This window comes from Megascapheus bottae, chromosome 24 (assembly GCF_031878675.1).
Source record: "Megascapheus bottae isolate mThoBot1 chromosome 24, mThoBot2.hap1, whole genome shotgun sequence".
NCBI lineage: Eukaryota > Metazoa > Chordata > Mammalia > Rodentia > Geomyidae > Megascapheus > Megascapheus bottae.
In genome coordinates, this window is record NC_143532.1 from 27,276,437 (window position 1) to 27,298,284 (window position 21,848).

Genomic DNA, 21,848 nt, shown 5'->3' on the forward strand with positions numbered 1-21,848 from the left:
CAGAGCCCTCGCGAAGCCGGGGTTCCCCCGCCCCACGAAGTCAGGGGCTTTCACGCCCACTTCTTCCCGTCTGATCACCTCCCGAAGTCCTTCCTGATCCTCAGGGGTCTGTAGGTAGCATTCATAGTCTCTCCCAAGATCCCTTTCAGTTCCTTTCTGCTTTACTCCCATCTTCCTTCCCTTTTAATGAACAGGAACTTGCAGTTCTTCTCATGAGAAATGTCTCCCTTCCTTCCCATTTACCCAGTTCACCTGCCCTTCCTTCGGTCAAGGTGCTATTTCTCTTTGAAACTGCATTCTGCCAAGAGCTCAAGCATATCACAGCTCACATGAGCATCTTGCAGGGACTACTCATCAAGCCAGTGCCCTGAACTCCAAACACTACCACTACCGTGATCTAGTGTTTGATGTATACCTGGGCTTTCCTCATGTTGATTGCTACACTATCTTTCCAGCTGTCTGCATTGTTTGACAGCTTTTGATTCTTGGATGTTCTTTGCTTGAACCATCATTACTACTTTTTGCATAAATCTTGATAAAGCATTATTAAGGGGTTAATCATAGTATTCTGGAATACCCATAATAGCAAATGTTGTTTGAAGTTCCCTGCCATGAGGAAATGAAGAGCTGATACAGAGCTTGACGAGAGTCCCTATCCAAAATTTGGGAGGCCCTTTCCAAGATCTTACAGACCCTAGATATTTTCCCTCTCTGAATCCCCCATATTCTAAGAACGCTTAGATATTTTCCCTCTCTCTGAATTCCCCATGTTCTATGAACGGTGCATTCTAAATCTATAGCTACACCATCCAAGCTAGTATTGGAGAGTCTTGACTTTATAAGCAATTTGTTAAAGTGGTTTTAAAACTGTTCACCCCAGTGTTAATTTAACTCGAAGAATGTATCCACCTGGGAGGTAGTTCCATGGAAGCCATAGAAGGGGGTTGTAGAAAATTTAACTTTTTTGTCTATATTTTTAAGCATGTCTTAGTTACTTGACGGATACCTGCATCCTTAGTGTGATGCATCGGCATGATAAAGTGCATAGGAATATACAGACAACATGATTGGATTTGGAGATTACAAGACTGGGCATATAGTACACAATAATACAGGGCTTATTTATTGTGGTGGAGAAGATTGAACTCAGGGCTTCATACTTGGCAGAATGCTTCAGTTTGTCTTGATGAAGATTTCCCTAAGTTATCTTTCCTCTCTTGCCTCAAACATTGAATCTGTGCAATACTTGTAGACTCCATTCTGTTGGGTTAGCATAACTATCTTTGAGAGAGTAGATAAACTATAATACAGTAAAAGCTTGCTTGTTGAAGACAGTTCACAGAAAACACAACAGCCAATTAGGTAATTTAGCAGGAAACTTTTTTTTATGTTCTTTATTTGCTTCTTTTAGGAAATGAGTTAATTGTCTTTTTGGCAGACCAAAATGCACCCTATTTTAAACCTAAAGTAAAGTTAACCTTAAAGTAAGTACAAATACTTATTTTAATAAAACACTATTAGCCTAATAGGGATTTACAATAGCTGTATTGTTTTGAAATCAGTCTTAACTAATCTCTGGTGTTGTGAACTTAACTATGGTGTTATGAGCTTCCTACTTATGAGATAGGAGTAGTAGTAAACATAGTGTTAGGAAAAGTAGTAAAAGTGTCGATGCTTAAAAATAATTTTTAAATGAATGAATATGAATAGATTCAGACCTATTATTCAAACACCTTTCATTTCTTTGCACTCTTGACTGTGTTGAGATGCCTTTCATACTGAGTGTAATCATGTTAAATATTACATGTGAGGGAAGGAAAGGAGAATGTATCTCCAATATGGAAATACAAATGAGCTCTGTCATAATTTTTTGTTACTTTTTCTTATTGTGGGTCCTGGGTCTTAAACTCAGAGCTTCTCACTCTTCTAACTTGCTCATATTCTGTGCTCTGCCCCTTGAGCTTACCCTCCAGTCAGCTTTTATTTTTTTTTTCTGTTTAACTGGAGAAAGGATCTTCAGATTTTTCTGTCACAGCTGCCTTTGAACATCAAATTCTCAGGTCTGAGCCACGTGAATAGCTAGGATTAAAGGTTGAACCACCAATTCCTCTATTCTTTAATTGGCTGTTAGAGATTTAAAACGAATGAAAATCAGATAATTTGAAATTAAAGTTTTAAAATGTATAAGTAGTAGTTCTTTTATTTTTTTTTCTGAAGGTTGGCATTGCATGAGACAGTGACCCCCAAAACAATGAGCTTGAACAATATTGAAACTACAGAAAGCAAGGGATGAATGGTATAAATTAAGGAAGAGATCAATCAGTGCAAGCCAAAGGGAATTTGACCACAGTATGAGTAAAATTTAGGTGAGAGTGTTTAAATATGGGAACAGCATTTCTGGATAGAACAATAAAAATGGCCTGATGTGAAAAGAAGAGTGGATAGACTTACCTGACAGAAAAGGAAGGTATACTTTAGAGAGTGGTTTTGGAAAGAGGGAATTAGAGAAGACTAGGAACCCTCCTCAGTAGTATAAACCATTTATACTCAATCCCATGAATTTATTCCTGAGGAGGAAATCACTACAAGTTCTTGTGCAAAGAAGGGATGCGAAAGTAGTGTTTTAATCAAATGTACTTGTCAACCATACACATGATGAATTGCTGTGGAGATCAGGGACTACTTAACCATAGGATTAGGTTTTGTAACACATGTTACAGAATTGCATTGAATTAGAACAGGCATGGGGGTCAGCACTGGTTTACCAATTAAATGGAGGATGAAGGCAGAAAGATCTCCATTTAAAGCCAGCCCTGAGAATACTAATTTTGAGGCCGTTTTAAAAACAAGATAAAAATGGGTGTTGTGGCTCACGCCTGTAATCCTAGCTACTCCAGAGGCTGAGATCTGAGGATCAAGGTTCAAAGCCAGCCCAGGCATAAAAGAACCTGAGACTCTTACCTCCAATTAAAATCTAGAAAATGGGAAGTGTGGCTTGGCTCAAGGGTAGACTGGTAACCTTGAGTTGAAGAGCTCAGGGACAATGCCCAGGCCCAGGGGTAGGGTAGTAGTCTTGAGTTGAAGAGCTCAGGGACAATGCCCAGGCCAAGTTCAAGTCCCATGACCCACAAAAAGAAAATTTTTTTAAAGATAAAAACTAGTTGATGCAGTGAGTGTAACTAAAGTGGTAGATCCTTGTGTAGCAAGTTCACAGTCCTGTATACAATACAGTAAAATACCAAAGTAAATAACCAAAAGACTCAAGATAGAATGTGTAAGCTATTAGGTTTCCTTCTCAGCACCAACAAAGGAGTTGAAATCTGATTATGATCTTATCTCAATTTAAAACCAGTACTGGCAGATAAGTCCCTGAGACTCTTATCTCCAATTAACCAGTAAAATATCAACTGGAAGTGTGGCTCCAATGGTAGAGCACCAAGTATGAGTGAAAGGGTCCTCAAACCCTGACTTCAAGCCCTATCACCAGCACAAAAAAATGAAAATGGAATACTAAATATTTTTAGTATACTATTCTGTGTCAGTAATTTTTGGAGTGAAGAAGAAACAGAACAGGATAAATGCTATATAGAAGAAATGACTGATTAGAAGTGATTGTTTTAGAACATTAGAAGTATCCAGGTTTGAATCTACATTAAAAGCCAAAGTAAATGTTTATGAATAATATCTTTTAATAAAATATGATTGATACCTCTATTTTAGAAGTTAATTATGACTCACTTGACATGTTAACAAAACTACTAAGTGAGACAACTGTATTGACAACTGCTTAAACAAATAAGTTTTCTCTTGATGTATTTCTGATTTATGTTTTCTAGAATTACTCTGCATTTATTCTGAGTTTCTTTTTATAAACCAGAGAAATATACATACCTGAATGGTGATATGATTTAAGGAAAGAAAGATTTGTCAATTCTATGGGGATTTAAATTTTGCATTGAAAATATTTTCTGTGATAGAAATATAGAAATGTAGGTTGTCATTAATGATTTGTCTAATATTTATAAATATTTGCTTCTGTAGTGATAGCAGTACATTGATAACAAGTGTTGTTCCTGGAGATTATGATGGAGATTCACAAATGGATGTTCTTCTAACATACTTTCTCAAAAATCATGCCAACAATGAATTAGGAGCTGTTATCATCTGGGGACGAAATCAAACATTAGGTGAAATGTTTAAGTTTTTTTAGTATTTATCATTAGCTGTGAAAGGAATAATGTGGAAAATATATAACTGATATTCTTAGAAAAATATGACAAAATAGTCTGAAATTAGTTCAGAATTCTGTTTTAGGTTTCAGTAATCATAAAAACTTGTTAAAACATCATTTTCTGATTTTTCATTCCAGCCTAGAACTAGTCTAGGGTCAGTTCCAGATAACAATATTTATTCTTTGTTAACATTTAAACAAGGAAGAATTATTAGTGTTTTCATGGCTTTTCAGACCATAGGGATAATTAAAGAATGAACTCTAGGTGAAACTTTCAAGAACAATCCCTCTGTACTATGAAGAAAACTACTGTATCTTTTAGTTCCCTAAAGTGGCCACTTGCACAATAACCGCCAGTATGAGGCTACTCTTACAAGAACTCTCATTAGTAGAATGGATTGTATACCTGACCACTTAGTGCTTCCAAATTCTTGTGAAGACATAGAGCTAGCTCCTAACAGATGAGCTTTCTACACCTTCAGAACCCTATGTATCTGATTGGCAAGGCTTAGATTTCACTAAGCATCTCAGATACAGGAATACCTTTTTGGTTTCTAGTCTTCCCTATATGGAAAAACTAAAAATGAAAAAAGAGGTAAAATAGATGTTGAGAATCTGTCTTCCATATTTAAGCATATTTAGTGTTATGTTAAAGATCAATTAATGTTAGTCAACTTTATATATGGAGCCAGACACAGAAGTAGGACAAAATGCAATGAGCTGTGTTTTGGTAAATTTGGGAATATAGAAAATATTCTCAGCATTTTATATCCAATCTGCCAATAAGCATTTAAAAGAGTGCTGTGTGTACAATGTTGCTTGTATAGAAATATGGACATACAGAGCCTAATAGTGTTACAAAGTTTACTTCTTCATCAAAACCTTATTTGTTGTTAACTATTCTAATAATGAAATTTATAAAAGGAAAATTCACCTTAAGAAATTATTGGGAACCTCAAAAAGATCCTTACAAGCTTATCTTCATTATAGAATGAGTTCTGCCAGTGTTACTATCAAGACTTCCTGTGTCTCGATAATTCAGTTAAAATAAATCAGACATGAACTTTGTAAAGAATAAAAGAGGGGGGCCAGGAGTTTGACCTAGTGGTAGAGTGCTTGCCTAGCATGCACAAAGACCTGGGTTCAACTCCTCGGTACCACATATACAGAAAAAAGCCAGAAGTGGTGTTAAGGCTCAAGTGGTAGAGCTCTAGCCTTGAGAAAGCCCAAGGACAGCGCTCAGGCCCTGAGCTCAAGCCCAGGGCTGGCAAAAAAAAAAAAAAAAGAATAAAAGAGGGCCAGAAGTTTGGCCTAGTGGTAGAGTGCCTGCCTAGCATGCACAAAGACCTGGGTTCGATTCCTTCATACCACATACATAGAAAAAAGCTGGAAGTGGTGCTGAGGCTCAAGTCGTAGAGCTCTAGCCTTGAGAAAGCCCAAGGACAGTGCTCAGGCCCTGAGTTCAAACCCAGGACTGGCAAAAAAAAAAAATGGACTGGGAGTTTGGCCTAGTGGTAGAGTGCTTGCCTAGCATGCACAAAGACCCGGGTTCAATTCCTCAGTACCACATACATAGAAAAAAGCTGGAAGTAGTGCTGAGGCTCAAGCAGTAGAGCTCTAGCCTTGAGAAAGTCCAAGGACAGTGCTCAGGCCCTGAGCTCAAGCCCAGGACTGGCAAAAAAAAAAAAGAGAATAAAAGTTATTTTCCCTTAAGGCAAATGCTAAAATTAATGTAAAACCCAACTTGTTTATATACCTATTTATTTCTTCTCTATAGATTCTAACAATATGACTGTACTCAATAGGACTTTCCAAGATCAACCACTAATTATGGAGTAAGTGTGTACTTGATTTCTTTGAAATGATTTTGAACTTGCAAGCCTAAAATGTTTGACATATTGACACTGACTTTACTCCTTAAAGCTGACAGTAACTTAATACTTCATAGTGGAGAAAGGAAAAAAAGTATTTTGAAAAAGAAATATTTGTAGATTTTATTCTATTAGATTCAAATAGGCCATTATGGATCTATGGTGATATTAGCCATATCCTTATACAAAGAAAAGTTTCAATAAATCTGTATGATTTCTTTATTAAAGAAAAGTATTTATTTTCTTTTCATAACTATGTTATCATTTATTTCCTCGTAATCCAATGCAGACTTTTCACAAGGTATTTTGGTAATGATATACAGACCATTTTTAAAACTAAAGCAAACAAAGTATGGTCAAATTCTTGTTTCCGGGAATATCTTTCTTACTGTTACTAAAAGTCATATATCAACAGATCACTAGCCATTAAAAATCTGAATATAAATTCATAGATTCGTCTTAAAAGTTCTCAACCTAGTTTCTTTCATGCTTCTATCAGTGAGGGATTATTTTCCTTGGTTATTTCTCTCTAAATTAAGTTTTTAGGAATTACTGCCATTTCTTCAACCTTCATGGTTAGCTAGATTATGCAGAATTTACAAACAATCTCATACCCTGGAAATGAATATAAAAATGTATTCACTGTTGTCTCTACACTGTGCTCTGTGTAGTGCTGGTCCAGCAGTAGGCTTTAATGATGTTGCTCATAAAGAGGCTAGCTATCAGAGACTGCTGCATTTGTAGAATTGAGCAATCCCTGATTGCTGATGTTCTTACTAGAGGCTTAGTGAGTGCTTGTGAATCCAGTGACAGAAATAAAATTCTCTGGCCGGGAAGTGACAGGTGTCATTTCAGCTACCATTTCATTGACTACAAATAGATTCTGGTGAACCTTGTAGTTTTCCACACTTCCTCAATTTTTTTTTCTTTTTAAGCTAAGTTATAAATGATCCTTTAATAGAATGTCTACTAAATATTTTTCATTTTCTTTTCAGCTTTAATGGTGATCTAATTCCTGATGTATTTGGTATCACTAATGAATCCAGCCAGCCACAGATACTGTTGGGAGGGTGAGTAAATATGATGCTAATTGTGTAATTAATTGTATGCATTGTTGCTGCTGCAGACAATGTGTCTTTGGGATTAGTTTATCTACTGTAGAAAAAACAGCTTTTGGAAATTATTATTGTTTAAAACTTTACAACAAACATTTGATCAACATGTAACATTTCTCAAAAAAAATTGATTTTCACATGTAACCAATTTCTGTTTAGTGCTAGCTTAGAATTTTCTTTCCCATTGGAAATTGGGGATACGAAGTTCATAGATATCTCATATTAGTATTGGTTAGTAGGTGTTTTTGGAAATAGTAGTGTTTAATTTAAATAAGATGACTAGCTACAAGAGGGACCAGATGAGTAGTGAGAAAAGAATACTAGATAACTCCAATCCAAGTACAATAATATGCGCCTGATGAAGAAAACCTGTCCCATTCAAACTTAGACATGTGATATGATACTGACTGGATGATTAGATGGATAGACAGGTTGATAGATACCGTTATGGGAATAAACATAATATATTACTAAAATAATAAAAATACATTTAGACATTGTTTTCTTCAGTTTTCCATCACATTGAAGAAGAACCTGAGATAATGAAAAAGTGGAAGAGTTTTCTTTCCCTAAAGTTCCAGACGTTTTTCCGTAATTGGATGGCTCCATTGTCTTTGGGCCTGTGATAGGCAAATTATGACCAGAAATATGTGGAAGAGCAAATCTGTTTACTCCATTGTGTCCAAGAGGTAGCCTTGAACACATGGCCTTTGGAGGGGCAATTTAATTGACTTAAGATTCCCTAATAGTTTGTCATACTGCTTTGTTTTAAATTCTTGTTCATACTTAAATGGAATTTGTTTAAATCTGAGTGTAGTTCTCAATATTATTTGTCTTGCTTTCATGTAAATCTTAATTTGTGATATATATTTTTAGTGATCACTTAGATAACGTCTTTTTAGGAAGCATAATTTTGTGACTTCAGCACAAAGGAATTTGATAGTAACATTTCACTATGAAGGTACTAATACCTTACACTTCAAAGTTTCACAAAATTGTCATATTTCTATTAGTAGATATTAAATTTTTTTCCAGTCCTTGGGCTTGACCTCAGGGCCTATGCACTGTTCATGAGCTTTCTCAAGGCTAGCATTCTACCACCTGAGCCACAGCACAGCCCCACTTCCAGCTTTTTCTTTTTTTCTTTTCTTTTTCCTTTCTTTTTTTTTTTTTTTGTGTGTGTGGGGGGTGGGATGGCGCGGGGGGGGGGGGGTGTCCTGGGACGTGAACTCTGGGCCTGGGCGCTGTCTCTGAGCTCTTTTTTTTTTTTTAATTGTAATTAGTAAAAGGGTTACATGATATTTGCCAAATAGAAGGTGCATTAATTCACATACATTGATACCCTTTCACATGTCTTGATACCCATTACCCTCCCCCCACACACCCCCTACCCGTCTTGGTTTTCCCCCCTTCCCTATCAAATTTCAAATAACCAAATACAAATAAATTCAATATATCAGATAACAAAGTGAGATACTATAACAATGTGAGATGACCAAGGGACAGCAAAGGAGATGAGGGACAACAGCTAAAGGCTACCAGCTACCGGCTACCACCCTGCCCCTGAGCCTGGGTGTTGTCCCTGAGCTCTTCAGATTAAGGCTATAGCCTCACCTATTTAAGCATATGAAATTTTAAAAAACAAAACAAATAAAAAAGAATCCCAAAATTATTAGGCCTAAGAACCCCATATGCAGAGCCAAGAGTTTAGCCTACTGGTAGAGTGCTTGCCTAGCATGCACAAAGATCTAGGTTTGATTCCTTCATACCACATACATAGAAAAAACCTGGAAATGGTGCTGTGGCTCAAGTGGCAGAGCTCTGGCCTTGAGAAAGCCCAAGGACAGTGTTCAGGCCCTGAGTTCAAGCCCAAAGACTGGCAAAAACAAAACAAAAACCCCACATATGCAGCAGTCTTTGAGTAAGATTAGGATATATTAAAATGCAACTTAGTATGCTAAGGTAGGATGATTACTTTAGCCTAATGTTTTGAGTCCAGTTTCCTCCCCCTCAAAAAAAAAAAAAAGAATTTCAAGAAAGATGAAAAAAAAAGCATCAAAATCAGGATTCTGTATAATTCTAAAAGCACAGAGCCCTCTGACATTATATGTCTGCTGCATTTTTTTGTGTGTATTGGGGGGGTAGGGCATGAGGCTTGAACTCTGGGCCTGGGCACTGTCCCTGAGCTCTTCAGCTCAAGGCTACCACTGTACCTCTGGGCCTGGCATTGTCCCTGAGCTCTTCAGCTCCAAGCTGTCACCCTATCCTTGAGCCAAGCCCCACTTCTGTTTTCTAGAAGTTAATTGGAGATGAGTCTCAAGTCCTGAGCTGGATGTGGTAGCTCACACTTGTAATCCAGCTACTGTGGAGGCTGAGATCTGAGGTTCATAGCCAGCCCAGGCAATATCACAATACAAAGCCTGGTGACTCTTATCTCCACTTAATCATTAGAAAAGGGAAGTGGGGCTGTAGCTCCAGGGTGGTAGCCTTGAGCTGAAGAGCTCAGAAACAGAGTCCAGGCCAGAGTTCAAGCCCCATGACCCGTCCTCTCCCCCCCCCCCCCCCCCCCCCCGCAAAAAAAAGAGTCTCGGGGCCTTTTGTGCTCAGGGTAGCTTTGAACCTGGGCACCACAGCACCCAGCTCTGTCTACTGCATTTTTAACATTTTTTTGTTACTGGGGTTTTGAACTCAGGCTATTGCGCTTGCTAGGTAGGTACTCTGCTATCGAAGCCATGCCTCAGTTCTAGGTACTTTCACTGTTTTTTAATATACATTATTGCTGCTGCCTACTGTACAATGTTTTTACTAATTGATATGAAATCTTACCAAATTTTTGCCTAGGTTTCACTTTAACTATGATCCTCTCTACCTTTCAACTAGCTAAGATCATAAGAGTGAGTCACTGTACCTTGGATCCTATTGCATTTTTAAAAAATTGTTGTGCTATTGGAAATGTCTTTCTGATACTTGATTTTTAAGGTTCTGGAGGTGTATACTTAGTTCTAGTTTCTGAATAAGTACTAAGAGGAGCTGTGAGTTCAACTGTGGGGTACATACTTCTTTTTCTTTTTTTTTTTTCTTTTTCACACTGCCTTTTTCTTTTGTTTGTACTTTCTCTGAAAGCCAGTATTGCTTCAGTGTATCAATGTATACTGTGCACGAGTGTACACTGTTTGCATATCCTGTGGAATAGTAATATTGGGACAAATAAAGGGTACGACTGAAATAATCTCTACATTTTTTCTTTTGAACATATGACATTATTGCTATGAGGTCCTAAAGAGTTATCTAGTATTTATTCACACATTTATGTTCTAAAGTAATAAACTTTTAGTCTTTCTTTCATATGTTTTTCACTTAAGGTAAAGCTTAGCTGCAAAAGCAGGCATTTGGTCCACACTAAGATGCACTGAATTCAGATGTATAAGAGTGAGGTTGTGAGGATAATGACAGTTTTTGTTTTAATGACTTTGCTTCTTTCATCCGTGGCTATTGTTAAATAATTCATTATTGTTGACAAAGCCTTGAGAAAACAAAGAAACAGCAATTCCAAAAAGTATATCTTTCAGCTCTCTCAGCACTCAATTCCTAGGACACATCACTAACAAAAAAGGCACATTTTTTGCCAAAAGTAATTTGGGGTGATGGTAGTGGTTGTTTCAGATGTGAATGGATGGTTCTATATGATTGTCAAACCCATATGAATAAAATTTTCCATAATTTCTTTCCTACTTGATAGCCATTGTTTCATAAAAATTGCATGACTTATAACTCATATCAGAAATACCATTTAAAATAAGTACCTTATTCTACCTTAGGAAAGGTTATATTTACTATTTTCTATATCCTACTAATAAATAAATTTACATGTTAACTTCAGAGCCAAATAATTGTTTACAATATGTACTTTTCATTAAAAGTTTAAGCCGGGCGTGGTGGCTCACACCTGTAATCCTAGCTACCCAGGAGTCTGAAATCTGAGGATCAAGGTTCCAAAGCCAGCCCAGGCCCAAAAAGAACAGAGACTCTTATCTCCAGTTAACCTCTACAAGATGGGAAGTGGAGCTTGGCTCAAAGATAGGGTGGTAGCCTTGAGCTGAAGAGTTCAGGGACAGTGCCCAGGCCCAAGGATAGCATGGTAGCCTTGAGCTGTAGAGTTCAGGGACAGTGCCCAGACCAAGTTCAAGCCCCATGATCCACCAAAAACAAAACAAAACAAAAAATGTTTAAGAACATTTTGTTGTATTTAATAGATTTGAAAAATGGTATTATACCTAATTTTTATACTTTTGTCTTACTCTACTAGACCTCCCTATACAGAGGTCTGTCTGTCTGTCTGTCTTTCTTTCTGTCCATCTTTCTTTCTTTCTTTCTTTGTTTTTCTTTTTCTGGTGGGGCATGGGGCTTGAATTTAGGACTTGGGCATTATCCCTGAGCTCTTCAGCTCAAAGCTAGTGCACTACCACTTTGATCCACAGTGACACTTACAGTTTGTCTGGTGGTTAAGTGGCGATAAGAATCTCATGGACAATGCTGCCTGTTCTGGCTTGGAACCAAGATTCTCAGATCTCAGACCCCTGAGGAGCTAGGATTACAGATGTGAGCCTCCAAGTGGCCTGACATTTTTCAAGACCAACTATGTCTTTTATCTTTTATCGTATTTTTTTTATTTTTTTTTCCACTGGTCTTGGAACTTCAACTCTGGGCCTGGGCATTGTTCATGAGCTCTTCAACTCAAGGCTACCACCCTATCCCTTGAGCCACAAGGCCTCTTCCTGTTTTCTGGTAGTTAAATGGAGATAAGTCTCATGGACTTTAGTGGCTGGGCTGGCTTTGAAATGAGATTCCCCACATCTCACCCTCCTGTGTAGCTAGGATTACAGGTGTGAGCTGCCGCCTATGCCTGGCTTTTATCATATTTCTTGTAACATACATTTTAACTGCATTACATTGCATTGTTGAAAGTTAACAAATGATCAGTGACATAGTACTTTATTATCCAGTTTTTATAACCTATTTTATTAAAATAAATAAGTTAATTAAAAAAACTTCATTGCTTTATTCTTCATTGCTTTCAGTAATCTATCCTACAAAATATATTATGTAATTTCTGAGCAGTTTTATAATATCCTTAGCAGGTATTTGAATGGAGAAATGAGATTTGTTTCTGGTAAAAATAAAAACTTTCATTTGGATATTGATTTGATGGTAGTCTTGCTTTTCTAATTGAGTTATATGGTAAATCCCCCCCCCTCCACAAATTGAGTGAGTTGTAGTTGCAGCTCTGAAATTTTCTTTTAAACCTTTCATTATGGAAATTTCAAACATTCAATAAGAACAGAGAAAATGATATAATAGATTCACATGTCATGACATATGCCTATCACTCATCCTTAACAGTCAACAATTTATGGCCAGTTAATATTTTATCCATATCTCTTTCTGTTTTATTTTTCTATACTTATAGTCCCTATATACATTTCTGAAAGTGTATTAAAAACAAATATATTATTATTGATTGTATATTTGAAAATATGCAATAAAATTTTTTTCTCTATTTTTCTTAGTATCTGAGGTTAAGTGAGGTGCCTCTAAAGTAAGTGAAGCATGATTGGTATATTTCAGAGTGACCTGATAAGTCTTGGTAATGCCTCGGTGTGCTTCTTAGAAATTGAAAAATTAAATGACATCATTTTGAAAGCCAAAAACTTTCTAGTTATTTGCACTTAATAACCTGATAGAAAACCTAATGGATAGAGGACTAGCAATGGTTTTTGATAGTCACTAAAATATTTTGGACATAGGACTATTATGAGGTTCAGAGAATTGAGTGCTTGTGTTAAGAAGAGCTCTTTTGTGCCAATCTACCTATTTATATGAAGAGCCTTTTTTTTTAACCAATCCTGGAGCTTGAACTCAGAGCCTAAGCACTGTCCTTGGGCTTTTTCAAGGCTAGAGCTCCACCATTTGAGCTACAGCCACACTGCAAAGTACATGTTGACCTTATGACAAATTCTATCTCTCCTTAGCAATGACATTTTTGACAAGTAAATAAAGCTAAAAAATATTTTAAAACTTCATTCCTTTCCTTTAAATGATTTTTAATAAAACTTTTACTCTGGTTTAATAAGTTATCAAATTATGTAATATGTGATATTAGCAATAGTATAACTATAAAGTAGATATCATTTTCTGGTATTAAAAAAGAATTTTTTCCTTTATTTTAGGAATTTGTTTGGGTTTTTCATGAATGGCAATGGCTACATAATGGTCCACAAAAAATAAAATACTATTGGATGCATTTTTATAAAAAATTATTTTATAAGTTTAATTGAGTCAAAGTCTGCATATTTTGCAGCAATTTAAAATGATGAATATTTTTATATTTTCTTGGAAAATGAGATGAATCACCTTTCAAAAAATCTTTAGAGTTTATTTGAGCAAAATTGTTGATGATTGCTGAGCTAGCAATAGATTCATTCCTATCTCCTATATCTGCTTTTACCTAATTGTCTAATAGTGATAATTCAGCTTAAGGTGATCATTGAAAACTGGGTGTATTAGTTATTTCAGATAGCAGTTACAATAGGAAACCAAAAGCTACAATTGACAGTAATACATTTAAATTCATCCTTTGATAAATGCTGTTCTTTGACATTAGGATGATTTTTGCCTACAAATTAGAACACCTTGACATATCTGTGTTTTCTATGTGGGAAAAGCTAATTACTGAAATTTTCTATAATGAATAGATTTAATAGAGCTTAGAATTGCCCATTTTTCTATCTCTGGTGGTACTTCCATTGTAATAGAGCAGTTTGTATTTGTGAGCCTAGTCTAAGGCTACAACACACATAAGAGAATTTAACAGTTTATATGAGTTTACTTATGTTAAAAAATATATGGCATTTGCTAATGTGATATGTACAAAGAGCAATCTCAGACACAATATTAGAGACACGAATTGTTCTTTTCATCTGTAAGTTTAATTTAATTGTGATTGATAATTGTGTGTGTGTGTATGTGTGTGTGTGTATACACATACAGAGTTTGTGACCTTGTTAAAAAATAAAAACACTACCAGCCAGGTGCAGTGGCTCATCCCTGTAATACTAGCTACTCAGGGGGCTGAGATCTGAAGGTCAAGGTTTAAAGCCAGCTTAGGCTCTTATCTCCTATTAACCTCTAGAAAACAAGAAGTGGAGCTTGGCTTCAGGGTGGGGTGGTACTGTTGAGCTGAAGATCTCAAGGGGTCAGTGGTAGCCTTGAGCTGAAGAGCTCAGGGACACTGCCCAGGATGACCTGTGCCCTGTGACCCACAAAAAATAATCAAGAAATATAAACACAACTACATAGACAAAAAAATTTTTGATTCTATATAATGTTCTATTACATAAATTAATATGTATCTATGACATACAAACGCTCAGTCTAATTTTAACTATGTTCTAAAATCTAAGTGCCAGTGATTATATATAGAGATTCCTTTCTTGAATACTTGTTTGCTAAACATGTCATTTGAAATATGATGTAAAAATCAATGTTAATAAATTCTTTAATGAAAGAAACTCCGAAGAACAATACTTTGATTTTGCCCTCACCTTTAGAAAGCATCAGAATGGTAAATGAACTTTGTGTATATAATAAACTGTCAACTTTCTTTTAAGTGGTAGGAGTACATAGGTACCAAAAGAAAACTTCAAATACCATATAAAATGTGAACCTTGATTTGGAATGTTAAAGAAAGAAGATTACAATTAATATTTGGGGATAAAAAATTCAAATATAAACAAGAACTAGAAAGAAAACAGTGAGTCAAGCAATTTAGAAAGATTGGGTCCCAGTAGCCTACAGTCTAGGTCTTCAGCACTAGGTCTGTCAGTTAAGGGCCAGTGGGTTGCCAGAACTTGTGATACTTCAAGAGATGCTGGAAATCACTGTATGTGTCTGCATGCATGTATGCCAGTCCTTCTTGGAAGAAGTCTCTGAGCTTGAGTGCTCAAAACTAGCATTCTATCACTTAAGCCACACCTATACTTCTTAGTCTTTTGGTTGGTAATTGGAGATAAGAATCTCAGGGATGGATGTTCCTGCCGAGGACTTAGCCTGTCTTCCTACCACTTATCTCAGCTTGCTGAGCAGCTGGGATTACTGGTGGGGAGCCATAGATGCCAACATATATGAAATACGATAACATTATTCATCAACAGTCTTTAAGGAATATGTGGGCCAAATAAAATAAATAATTTTCTTTTCTAAATTTGGATCATTCCTATTACTTTTACTTTTTCTGCATTACTGTTTTATAAACAATTCTTTTCTTTGAATATACATTGGATTAAATTGATCATAGGACAAAAACAAGTCACAATTTAGTTCAGTTTTTTAAACATTCTAGCTATTTAACTTGTTTCGAAGTAAGCTTCTTAAAATGTTTTTAAAGAATGAGACTGATAGCTACTCAGGTTGTAACCGAGCTATATGACCAACCTCATTGAGCTCAACTCCCTAAAAACCTGTGGTTCTTTGATTTGGTTTGTGCCAGTTCTGGGTCTTGAACTCAGAGCTTCTTGTTCTCTCAACTTTTTCACTCACAGCTAGCACTCTGTCATTTAATCTACATTGTCAGTTCTGAGTTTTTGCTGATTAATTGAACCTAAGAGCCTCTTAGATTTGGCTGTCTTTGAACCTCTATAGCTTCAGATCTCTTTCGAGTAGCTAGTCTTTAAAAATAAGTTTGGATTATACTTGTCAAAAAAATCACTTTTTATTTCTTGTTAGCAAAACAAGTAACAACCATCCCATTAAAAAATGGGCCAAAGACTTAAAAAGAGTCTTCTCTAAAGAAGAAACAAAAATGGCCTATAGACACATGAAGAAATGCTCAACATTTCTGGTCATAAAAGAAATGCAAATCAAAACAACGCTAAGATTCCACCTCACTCCAGTTAGAATGGCCAGGATCAGGAAAACTAGTAACAACACATGCTGGAGAGGATGTGGCCAGGAGGGATCACTACTACATTGTTGGTGGGAGTGCAAACTTGTCAACCACTATGGAAAGCAGTATGGCAGTGCCTCAAAAGGCTAAACATAGAGCTCCCCTATGACCCAGCAATTCCACTACTTGGCATTTACCCAACCACCCAGAAACAAGGGCATACTAAATCCACTAGCACAACAATGTTCATTGCAGCATTATTCACCATAGCAAAGATATGGAACCAACCTAGATGTCCCTCAGTTGATGAGTGGATCAACAAGTTGTGGTATTTGTACACAATGGAATTCCATGCTGCTGTCAGAAAAAACGACATCACCCCATTTGTTAGGAAATGGAAAGACTTAGAAAAAATCATATTGAATGAAGTAAGCCAAACTCAAAAGAACTTAGGCTCAATGGTTTGCCTCATTTGTCATAATCAGTAGAAACCTTGGGCTCTCCTAGCAGAGATTTGCAATAGAGCAAAACCTTGATACATAAGGCCATATAGTATGAAGCTAATTGAAAGGACCTCAAGGATATTGAAACAAAAGCCATATAATGAATGATTGTTGTCCTTAATGTACTATGTTATCCCTCATCTCCTTTGCTGTCCCTTGGTTATCTCATATTGTTACAGTATCTCACTTTGTTATCTGAAATATTGGATATATTTGTATTGGTTATTTGAAATTGGATAGGGAAGGAGGGAAAACCAAGATGGGGGGTGGAGGGGTGGATAATGGGGACCAAGACATGTGAAAGGGTATCAATGTATGTGAATTAATGCACCTTCTATCTGGCAAATATCATGTAACCATTTTATTAATTACAATAAAAAATATTTTAAAAAATACTTAAAAATTCTAGGCCAAATGAATAGCCTAAAATGAAGTATATCAGCTACTATTAAGTTGGAATTAATTAGAATTACTTTAAAGATTTCATGTAGTACATTAACATTGAAAGAAGAATAATTACACAAGTTCTTTGATATGAATTACAATTATGTTAATGTAATTTCTTGGTTTATTTTAACATTTTTCTCCTTACTCCTACCCTATTGAAATTTGTTTAAAATGAATTTTGAGTATACTGGTTGGTTTGGATTTTAATGTTTCATCTAGATTAAAGTATATTTAAGTCAGATATATTCTAAACTAAGTGTTAAGATTTTTGGTAAATGGTACTGTTTAGAAAATACCGGTATTCTGTTTAAAGGAATTTTTCTCTTTATCAGTGTGTTTTCTTTTCCCTAGATTCCTTCCAAGAAAAATTAGCCCATTGTAGTTCTTGCTTTCTGAAGATATCAAATCAAATCCACAAATAAAACCTTGTTTATTATTCACTAAGTTAACTGTGTTGACAAATAGCTTGAACTTCAGTAACCTCCCTTTTCACTTTGTAATGGCCTATATATCTTTCCATATTGAAAAGGAACATAGTTTTGTGGAAAAAAAACTGTGAATTCTAACTGCAAAAGAGAATAGGAAATCTGTTATTTGCTTATTACCTCTTAGAGCAAGGTCCTGCTTAGGCTATAGTTAATACAAACATCTGAGAATGGTTTTCTGGAGAATCTTTGGTGTGTCAAAAAGGATGTTCTTCAGGCAACTTTAATACAAACTGAAATTCTGTTAGTTGAGAAAAATGTAATAGGAAATGAGACTAGAAAACATTTTGCAAATAGGTAAAAACTGCCTTTGAGATAATTTTTAGATGTTCTTAACTGATGAGTAATTATGGTTTCAGCTTGTTCAACTGTGTTTAGTTGGTAGTAATCTCTCTGTGTTATGATCTACTAACCATAATATTATATTATTGCTATATTTAATGTTAACAGAGGAAACTGAATGATAGATACTTAAATATATTAGAGGAAACTGAATGATGCATAGTTGGAAAAATATTTTTAATCTGATAAAAGTTACAATATAAAACTCTCCACTGTGCTTGTCAGTGACTCCTTGATTAAAAGAGATAATGTATATAATTGTTATTTAGTACATTTATAATATGGTTTATCCATTATCTCTAACTAATCCCAATACTTTTCATCTCACCAATGGGAAAACTTGTATGTTCATTATGAAACCAGTCTTTGCTCCTTACCCTCAGACCATGACAGAACTAGTCTTTAAATGCTTTGAAAACAAATGTTATGCCATATTATCTACATAATAGTGACAAGATAAATATCTATAGTTTTTAGGAACAGATGCAGTTTATTTTCCCAGTATTTCCAGTCTGTAGTAAATTGAATATAAAGATGTGGGAACTGAAGACTCAGATCTCAGAACTGCAGGTTGAGATCTGAGTTTCAAGGTTCTGAGGATCAAGGTTCAAAGCCAGCTCAGCACAAAAGGACCTGAGACTCTTATCTTCAATTAACCTCTAGAAAACAGGAAGTGGGGCTTGGCTCTTGGGTAGGGTGGTAGCCTTGGACTGTAGAGCTCAGAGACAATGCCCAGGCCCAGTGGTAGGGCAGTAGCCTTGAGCTGAAGAAGTCAGGGACAGTGCCCAGGCCCAGGGGAGCGGGCCGAGAGTTTAGCCTAGTGGTAGAGTGCTTGCTAGCATTCACGAAGACCCGGGTTGGATTCCTCGGTACCACATACATTGAAAAAAGCTGGAAGTGGTGCTGAGGCTCAAGTGGTAGAGTGCTAAGCCTTGAGAAAGTCCAAGGACAGTGCTCAGGCCCTGACCCCAAGCCCAGGACTTGCAAAAAAAAAAAATGATTACGGGAAAAATAGATAAACTGAGCCAATCAAAATTGGAAACCTTTGGACATGGAAAGACACAATAAGTTAAAAAAATTGTTCATTAACCATCAGTAGATAGACATATTTTATCCATTTATATAGTGGTAGACATTTGTGACATTCACCTTTAGGCTATTATTAATAGTACTGCTAAGAAAAATTCTTATAAAAATGTTTGCTTCAATGTCTACTTTCTTTTCTTTTGAATCTACTTCAGTGTAAAAATGTAAGGCATACTGTGTCGGGAGTTTGGACTAGTGGTAGAGTGCTTGCCTAGAATGCACGAAGATCCAGGTTCTATTCCACTGTACCATGTACATACAAAAAGGTGGAAGTGGTGCTGTGGCTCAAATGTTAGAGTGCTAGCCTTCAGGAAAGCCCAAGGACTGTGTTCAAGCCCTAAGTTCAAACCCCAGGACTGGCAAAAACAAAACAAAGCAAAACAAAACCTGTAAGGCATACTGTAATTTACTGCTAACTTTCTGAAACTTTTCAACACTGTTTTACACTTCTATCATGAATGATTCAGTTTCTTCACACTTCTAGAGTTTAATGCCTTGTTTTGTAGGATTTTTAATGTTATTATTGTTGCTATTCTGGTGATTGTAAAGTACCTTCTCATTGTTGTTTTTACCTGCATCTCTCTAATGACTAATAATCTTGACCAGTGTTTAATTTGGACAATAACCAGCTGTAAATCTTTGGAGAAATCCCTAGTCCTTTGCCTAGTTTTACATTAGATCTTTTCTCCTTTTTGAGTTATAACAGCTCTTTCTATAATCTGAATACTAGACGCTTATCAGAGGCATGTTTTGAAAATATTTTCTTCCATTTTGTGGATAATATTTTCATTTTCTTGATAATGTCCTTTAGTACATGAGCATTTTCCATTTTATTTTCATACAATGGTACCAGGGTTTGAATTCAGTGACTTCAGTTTGCCAGACAGTTAATATTCTCTTAAGCCAGGTTTATAGCAACAAAAGTTCATAGTTTTAATTGGCCCTATTTATCTGAGAAAAAGAGATATATCTGAGAAGCTATTACCAATTCAAATAATCCTACATTTGCTTCTAGGAATTTTATGTTGTTATCTTTTTCATTTATTTTGATTTGATATTTTTTTTTGTCAATTGTGGGGCTTGAACTCTGGTCCTGGGCATTGTCGCTGAGCTCTTCAGTTCAAGGCTACCACCCCACTCCTGGAGCCACAGTGCCACTTTCACTTTTCTAGTGGTTAATTGGAGATAAGAGTCTCCTGGATTTTAATGCCCATGCTGTCGTTGAACTGCAATCCTCTGATCTCAGCCTCCTGAGTAGCTAGGATTACAGGCATGAGCCACCACGACCTGCTTAATATTTTTTTATATTTTTTATTGTAATTAATAGAAGGGTTACATGGTATTTGCCAGATAAATGGTGCCTTATTTCCCACACATTGATACCCTTTCACATGTCGTGGTCCCCATTTCCCTTCCCCCCTCCCCCACCCCTCATCTTGTTTTCCCCCGTTCCCTATCCAATTTCAGATAACCAAATACAATATTTTTGATATTAAGTGGAGTATGGGTCTAAATCCATTCTTTGGTCTATAACACTAGAATTTATATTTAAAAAAGAGGATCACTTACTGAAATTTAAGAGTAAGATACATGAAATTGTGTCATATTACATTATGTGTTTAATCATTTTATAGCCATGTTTCCTTTGTTCAATTAAAATTGTGTTTTCATTTAAAAAAAACCTGTCATTCTCTACATGGTATCACGTATATAGTATGTTTGTTATTCTTTAAAAATATCAAAGACAAATAAAAAACATGGCATTCTAGAAGAGAGCAGGTAAATCTTCATTACCTTGCACTAAGTAATTAGCAATTGAGTATAATATCAAAATAATAAGTAACAAATTTATAAATGAATTGTGCTTTAAAAACTTATTTTTTAACATTTGCCAAATTAAAAAACCCAAAAGACAACCCAGAGACTGGGAGAAAATAAAGTACTCTTTTTGTTTTATTTTTTTTAAGGAAATATTGTAAAGGAAGTGAATATGGGGGATAAAGTTACCTAAGTAGGGAAATAACTTGTTTAACCCAAGAATAAAGAAAATTGAAGAAATAAAGAAAGAAATGAAGATATAAAGAAAGCTGGTTGCTTTTACCTGTAATCCTCATCACTCAGGAGGTTCAGACCTGAGAATCACAGGTCAACACCAACCTTGCCAAGAAAGACCATGGGACTCTTAATATCTAATTAAAAATTAGAAATGGAACGCTGACTACAGTGGTAGAGAAAAAAATCTCAGGGGCAACACCCAGGCCCTGAGTTCAAGACCCACGGTTAGAAAAAAAGAAAAATAAAGCAATAAATACACAATCTAAAAGAGGCCAAGGATTTGAGAAGTCATTTTTATTGCTCCAGTGAAGATATACAGTGAGTAATAAATATGGCAACATAGTCAATATCTCAAATATTGACAAAGATATGAAAATACTGGAACCTGCATGCCTTGCTAGAAAGTATGTAAGATGATAGAAACACTTGGGAAAAACCTTTTTATGTTCACCAAAAAGACAGATATATAGTTAACTTATGAACCTACAAATAGACCTAAACAAAAATTGAAACAAGCCAGCACCAATTGCTCCCATCTGTAATCTTTCCTAAGTTTTCAGGAATCTGAGATCTGAGGATCAAGTGTTGAAACTAGCCCAGGCAGGAAAGTCCATGAGACTTTCCTCACCAAAAAGTCAGAAGTAGAACTGTAGCTTAAGTGGTAGAGCTTAGACTTGGGCAAAAAAGGTTTAGGAACAATGCCCAGGCCCTGCATTCAAGCCCTATGAGTGGCACAGAAAAGAAAAAAAGAAAGCACATATCCCCATGAAAA

General features: G+C 35.9%; 1 protein-coding gene across 1 annotated transcript in view; it reads left to right on the forward strand.

Annotated features, from left to right (window-relative positions):
* Itfg1 (integrin alpha FG-GAP repeat containing 1) overlaps positions 1-21,848 on the forward strand; it is a 162,729-nt gene that overhangs the window by 583 nt on the left and 140,298 nt on the right. The window contains exons 2-5 of the mRNA XM_090357681.1: positions 1,412-1,484; positions 4,042-4,187; positions 6,009-6,066; positions 7,098-7,172. Of these exons, the coding sequence (XP_090213807.1) occupies positions 1,412-1,484; positions 4,042-4,187; positions 6,009-6,066; positions 7,098-7,172 (352 nt within the window). The remainder of the gene's footprint in view (positions 1-1,411; positions 1,485-4,041; positions 4,188-6,008; positions 6,067-7,097; positions 7,173-21,848) is intronic.